This window comes from Larimichthys crocea, chromosome XXIV (genome assembly GCF_000972845.2).
Source record: "Larimichthys crocea isolate SSNF chromosome XXIV, L_crocea_2.0, whole genome shotgun sequence".
Classification (NCBI taxonomy): domain Eukaryota; kingdom Metazoa; phylum Chordata; class Actinopteri; family Sciaenidae; genus Larimichthys; species Larimichthys crocea.
Genome location: NC_040034.1, coordinates 11,346,640 through 11,353,277, shown reverse-complemented (window position 1 = coordinate 11,353,277; position 6,638 = coordinate 11,346,640). Strand labels below are relative to the sequence as shown.

The 6,638-nt window shown below is 39.8% G+C and overlaps 1 protein-coding gene across 2 annotated transcripts; it reads right to left on the bottom strand.

The window, feature by feature from the left end:
• Positions 1-364: 364 nt before the first annotated feature.
• On the bottom strand, positions 365-5,858 carry LOC104933477 (putative E3 ubiquitin-protein ligase UBR7). 2 transcript variants are annotated; one of them, XM_010748935.3, is made up of 12 exons: positions 5,731-5,858; positions 4,213-4,333; positions 3,702-3,835; positions 3,541-3,601; positions 3,344-3,439; positions 3,181-3,240; positions 2,967-3,072; positions 2,699-2,847; positions 1,283-1,477; positions 955-1,111; positions 776-837; positions 365-554 (listed from the first exon to the last, which is right to left on the bottom strand). In XM_010748935.3, the coding sequence occupies exons 2-12, from the start codon at positions 4,324-4,326 to the stop codon at positions 471-473; spliced, it is 1,218 nt and encodes a 405-aa protein (XP_010747237.3). In that variant the 5' UTR covers positions 4,327-4,333; positions 5,731-5,858; the 3' UTR covers positions 365-470. The 2 variants fall into 2 exon arrangements, with proteins under 2 accessions (XP_010747237.3, XP_027130460.1); XM_027274659.1 differs by having other exon boundaries at positions 4,213-4,330; positions 5,731-5,799.
• Between the last annotated feature and the right edge of the window lie 780 nt (positions 5,859-6,638).

The window sequence follows — 6,638 nt, the reverse complement described above, 5'->3', positions numbered from 1 at the left end:
TTCTTCACATCAATTTTACAAAACAAGTTTGTCTTAACTGGTCGCCACCAGAAAACCACTTAAACAAAACAATGGCATTTAGTTCAGTCAAAATATCATACTGGACGCACATGTACATATGGCAGCATCGTGTTCGTGTCAAGTACTGCCATCAAGACAATTCAATCTATTGAAAGCATAAAGTGCTGAAACAAACTTTTTGTTCAAGTAAACTTTCATTAGAAGTTTCAAAGTTAAGGCATCATTTCTAAATCAATACAAATGAAACTAAACCCACAATCTTTTATCCTAGAAGAAAGTCTTTACAACAATAACTGAGTCAGTGTTCTCTGCACTAACTGTTCAAGCTTTAGAATCACATTGGTTGCAGCGAGAAGACCTTTATTCAACAAAGAAAAAAAGGATCATCTTCCAAGTTACACATACATTCAAAGCACCATATGAACCAGACACATGATATGGCATCCTTGCTACTGGTATTCTGCATTGGTTCTGCGTCTTTTTCTAGCCTTCAGCTCCTCGAACAACTGATAAACAGCTTCAACTGTGACCTCCTGAAAGAGACGGGTAAAGAATGGTTCAGATTTGGGGCTCGCACACACAGATATCAACCAAACATGATTCATGACTGTGAAATTGCACATTTTTGTGCATGTAAAATGAAACCAGCTTCAGTCATGGATAAATAATTAAATACTAATGGATCAAATTGCCTTATAGGTGTTATGTGTCATTTAAACTGTCCAGACTTTGCACTTTGACATTTGTTTCTCACCTTTTCTTCAGCAGCACACTGGTCTAAAAATGCACTGATCGTAGTTGTCAGCTCGTTGACACCTGCACGGGGGGGACAAAAAAACAAACATGATTAATCGCTCCCAATTGATTGCCTCTTCTACAAATTTCACTTTACAGGATTACATCCGAAGAGGAAAACTGACCCCATATGCTCACCATAAATGACCTCCAGCTGCTGTCTACGGTCCAAGGAGTTTGTCAGTGCCATTAGCGGGTGCTGTCCAAATGGCTCATCCAAGCCCTTGTTCTCGTAAGCCAGAATGGTGTCAGACTCATCCATGAGAAACTGCACCTCAGCAGCCACATAGGCTTTCTGTGCATGCAACACACAATTAAGAAGCATTCATTTAAAAAAAAAAAAAGAAGGAAGCCTGAGTACTTCATTACACGCTTACATGAACCAGGTTTACATACAAAGCCAACAACCGCAACGTCTTGGGCCAAAACCTACATTATAATCTGAGAGCTAGTACTTGTGAACTACCTTGCAGCTTATGCAGGTGCAGAGCTTGGCGCGCCAACTGTAAGGCCAGAACACAGCTCCCTGTCTCAGCCTCTCCAGCCCCTGGACCTGCAGCTCGTTCAGCCTGCACGCCACAGTTTTGGATGTGGCCTTCGCCATGCTGCCTGTCATTTCCTCATGGGTCCGTTTGCAAGGGGATCTCCGGTTTGCCCCTTCCTAAGATACAAATGACAACATATGATGGCAAGTGTTATTGTGTTTAAATGACAGGCAGGAATAGCAACTGATAACACCTGGGCTTTTATAAAACATCTCCACACACACACACACACACACACACACACACAGCACTGCAGATTCATCCGGGGAAGTCTCGAGGCGACTGACACGATGAGATGATTGGGCGATGAAAATCACCAGTTTACAGTAAGCTGTCCTGTGAAGCCTGGCCAAGGCAGTCTACAGAGCAGGAGAAGCAGTGCTTCATGGGTCATTTCTCCCCTAATTACCCAGAGGAGGGGAAAGCACGTTAACCAGAGATGTAGCCTGCTCTATAATCTGCCCATTACCCTCCAGCTCCATCTTGTGGCAATAAATAACACCAGCTGCTATGGAGGGATCATGCACAGTGAAGGACTTTTACTATGAAGAGGGTATGACTCAGGGGTGTCAAACGTCTTTTACTTCACAACTAAATTTGATCTCAAGTGGGCCGGACCAATAAAACCATTGCACAAGAACATACAGATAACACCAGCCCATGTTGTTCCCTTTCTTTGTGAAGAAGTCTGTCAACATTCACAGGCAATGAAGCTTCAGATGATAAACAACCTGAATCTGAAGAAAAATAATAATTCAGCAATATGTCAACATGTGAGTTCACACTGAGTCAGTGCACTGTCATTACTGTGTGCAGATCACAAGCACGTTTAGTCACATGGATTTTGGAGCTGAACAACAGTATTGCTTTTGTTTTTTACTTTTTTTTTGGAATAGTGATGCATTTTAATGAACATTTTTAATTAACGACTACTCTGCAATTTTCTCACTTTACAAAGGTCATGCAATGGGCCGGACTGGACACTATGGTGGGCCGGTTCTGGCCCACGGCTCATATGCTTGACACCTCTGGTATATATAATCAGATTAATTGTCTGAAGTACTCATCTTAAATAGGAAACATCTGTCAACACTGATACAGATAGACACAATGCCAAAACAAATAATTTAAATTAATTAAAAGATAAATAAAATGCATTGAAGAAATTTGAGCATACTGTAAATATTTTAGAAACCCCTCACACATTTAAAGGGAGCTCATGTCTTATTAAAAGGAGCCAAGCTCCCCCCTGGCTCACACCCTGCATATATTCAACAAACCAAACAAACATGGTGTTATATTATCAATCAATATGTCCTACAAACTCTGTTACTCACCTCCAGCTTTGTGTGCTCAGCACTGGTGGACGGCTCCTCATCTGTACTTTGACTGGGCCCAGAATCTTCCTCCTTTTCTGCTCCTTCCTCGACTTCTACCTCCTCCTCTTCGTCCTCCTCAGAGGGACTGACACTGATCACGGGTGGAACTACAGGGCAAAGACAAATGGAAAAATCATTCTCTAGATTTTACTGTTAAATGCTTGCAAAGTTAGACATCTGGGTTTGTCTTTTCTGTCTGTGACAACTGCTCAGGCTAAAGCATTACCTGCAAAGTGTGCGGCGTACGTCCACAAGAAGGAAGCCTTGTTCATGCAGGCCTCACACACCATCTCTAGCACCTCTTCTGGTTCCCCCACGGTGCAGCCAAGATGCTGTCAAAGACAGACAAAATGATAATGAAGATTTATAGCAGTGATAAAAATGTAAATCAGAATCAAAAGAAGAAAAATCTTTTATTTCAGTGACAAGATTTATCTTACTCTGCTGTGGAACCAGTCCTCACAGACAACACACTGAATCATCTCATCATCGTTGTTGTTCTATTGGGTAAATAAAAAGGTGTTTTATGTAGTGACAGACATCAACATCAACAGCAGATTTTCTGAATTACACGAGAGTTCAGAGATAAAATAAAAGTAGTACCGGAGTCTCTGTGTCTGGGTATGGCCGCTCACACGTGCAGTAGCAGCCACTGAAGTTATGATTGTAGATATTTCTAATGTTTTGCTCATCTTTGGCCTGTGAATACAAGAGATGGAGTAACTTTAATATTCAGGACATGAAGAGCAGAGCAATCTGGGGGACACAGATTCAGTTGGTATTGAAACCAGAGGACTCACAGGCATTAGTTGGCACTTGAACTCCCCAAACTTGCCATTTCCACAATCGCAACGAAAATTTCTACAGCAGGAAAACAGGAAAATTAGCAAATTATGAAAGGAAAGAAGGAAAATGTGTGAACCAGTGTACAGTCAATACACAAAACACTTGAATAACATACCTTTTGGTATACAGTTCAAAGACATCATGTCCATCGTGGCATTTATTGGCACAGGCAAGACAAACCCCTGCAGGCTCTGCAGTATTGGGTGTGCAAGTGTTGCAGGCAAACACAGCCTGCCTCTTCACATAGCCCTGTAACAATACACACAGGAGGTATAAATATACTGCAGTGCATATATATTATTGATGACACATCCCATGCAATAAAATAATACAGTTATTAGTCTCTGATCAGCTATCAGGGAAGATTAGAAATGCTGCAGTGATACCAAGCAGGATGACAATGATTGCACAGTAGTTTCACTCTTAAGTGGTCCCGTGCAGCTACAAACCCAGAGGGAGTCATCACAACAACACATTAACAATAGATTTTCTGCGCTTGTGGTACATGCAGTCACATAAACGCACAACATTACATCTAAAATTGCAGTGCTTGTATCCGTGAAAAAAAAAAAAAAAAAAAAAAAAGGCGATGGCTGCAGGGATGCGGTGCAGGAAGCCTTTCTTACCCGGGAGTAGGAACACTTTTCTGAGTCGCTTCCAGCCAGCACATAAAAAGCCTCGAGCTCCTCCCTGTTGGCGAAAGCATCGTCAATGTCGGCCTCGTTTTTTTCTGCTGCCATTCTGCTGCTAAAAGAGAGAGAGCGAAGAGGACACAAAGGCACACAGACAGACACACTGGGTGAGCAGCAACACAACAGTGTTGACAAATGACTGTTCCGGGCGGGAATTTGGGCCGAGACCACGTGGAGGAAGTGACGCGAGATACTGATGCGCGCGAAACACCTGCTTGCTATATATATATATATATATATATATATAATAAAAATATATATATATAGATATATAATATATATATATATATAATAAATATATAGATATATATAATATAAAGATAAACCCCACAGCCACACACTGACTGACAATGCAAAAACGTTTTGCTGCATGTTACTTGGTTACTGACATTTGAAAAATAAACAACAAAATACATTAAGACACGACAGTTAAATAACAGTACACATAAATAAGTCCTAGATAAATCTCATCTTCAGCTGTAAGTCTTTGACCTTATTCACAGTATGTCTATAGTGTGTGTATATATATTATATACTTTATTTTATAAAGCACCCTTTATTTAAAGAGAGAGAGCCACTAAGTAAAAGTTTTGGGTTGTCACTTAGTAACAATTTGTTAATGAATTTCCAACATTAATGTCTAATAAAATCAGAATCAGAATCAGAAATACTTTAATAACCCCAGGGGGAAAGTATTTAAAAGGAATAAATTATTATCTAAAAGTATTATCTAAAAGGATGAATAGCAACCAAATCAATACATTTTTACAACATAAAAACACAATATTTGCTATTATTGATTGATATTATTGGTTTGTAGGTGATCTATAGCGTAAAGTAAATGTATGACCCATTAACAAAATTATTTATTACAGCTAAGTGTAAAAACCTACAGAGGATGCCTTATTACAAAGTGGAACACCAGGGTCATTTGGGTGTTCATTTTTTAAAAATGGTATGTGCTGCACAAACCTTCTCCTGTAAAACTATATGACCAGGAGCACAAATTCAATATTTCAATATCCCAGTAGTTTCAATGTTCAATATTTTTCCAGCAATGATTTTGGTTCAAGGCTCCGTGACCCTGATGAGTAGTAAGTAGTTACAGATAATGCATGGGTCGATTTTAGGTCAAACACTATGTTTGACCTAAAATCGACCCAGGCTTCACCACCAAGACCACACAATTCAAAACTGCATCTGCATCCTTTTAGTAGACTACAATCACATGATGTGTCTGTATCAACATCCATCGCATGTTTCAACAGACACAGATCTTCTTATAGTGGCGTGCAGTTAACAGAAGTCATATTCTTACAAACATTTCTACCGGTGCAATACAGTGAATATTTACAATAAGAGAAAATCCATCAGTGTTTTTTTGGCGAACCCTGACACACATCATCAGACACGACAGCACACATGAAAAAGTCTCAAGTTTGAGGACGTTACCTGGATTGGAAACTCGTTGGTCTGTCCTGCCTGCAGACACTTACACAGCGTCTGTGCTGATGTTTATTTTTGATTTTTTGTTTGTTTTTGTTTATTTTTGTTTTTAAAAACTATATATATACACCCACACACTATAGACATACTGTGAATAAGGTCAAAGACTTAATACATCTGAAGATGAGCTTTATCTAGGACTTATTTATGTGTACTGTTATTATATATATAACTGTCGTGTCTTAATGTATTTTGTTGTTTATTTTTCAAATGTCAGTAACCAAGTAACATGCAGCAAAACGTTTTTGCATTGTCAGTCAGTGTGTGGCTGTGGGGTATTCTATATTTTTAAAAAGATGCACTTTTTAATTGATCCCACATCAATGGAATTTGTGTGTTACACCAGATTACACAAGATAGAGAAGAAACATACTCACGAATAAATATATAATATTTGAATAATTCATTTGTGGATCATGTTGGCTGTAGCTCTGGAAAGAAACTGCTGTATGTTGTATGTTGCAGTGTTGTTCCAGTGGATGGCGTCACTGTGACATGTTTCTCTGTGCTGCGTGCTCAGAGATGCGCTGAAGACAGCACACTTCTGCACGAGGCTGCTCTCATTATGCAAACTGCAACTGGCCTATAAATGGCAGATCCGTTAATTATGCAATCTTCTGTAGGCTTGGATACAAATTCACAAACCAGTTCCCTGTTCTACATTTTGTCTTGAACTTTAACTTTTCTGGTTTGCAGGGTGACTTGACAGACAGTCTGGCGGGTGCTCGTCGTGAGCACACTGAACTTCTCTGACCGCATCCCCGTTGCCTTCAGAGGCTGTCGGAAATATTCTCGAACCTTCACTCAGCCCAGAGTGGTCGTAAGTGTGCAGAGAAAACATGAGGAGTTCTGGA

Excerpts from the sequence above, each read along its gene's own strand:
- LOC104933477 (XM_010748935.3), bottom strand. The coding sequence starts at position 4,326 with ATGGCAGCAGAAAAAAACGAGGCCGACATTGACGATGCTTTCGCCAAC. Across the intron at positions 3,602-3,701 it reads TTTGAACTGTATACCAAAAG|AAATTTTCGTTGCGATTGTG; the intron begins GTATGTTATTCA and ends TTCCTGCTGTAG. Across the intron at positions 3,241-3,343 it reads ACCCAGACACAGAGACTCCG|AACAACAACGATGATGAGAT; the intron begins GTACTACTTTTA and ends TTTACCCAATAG.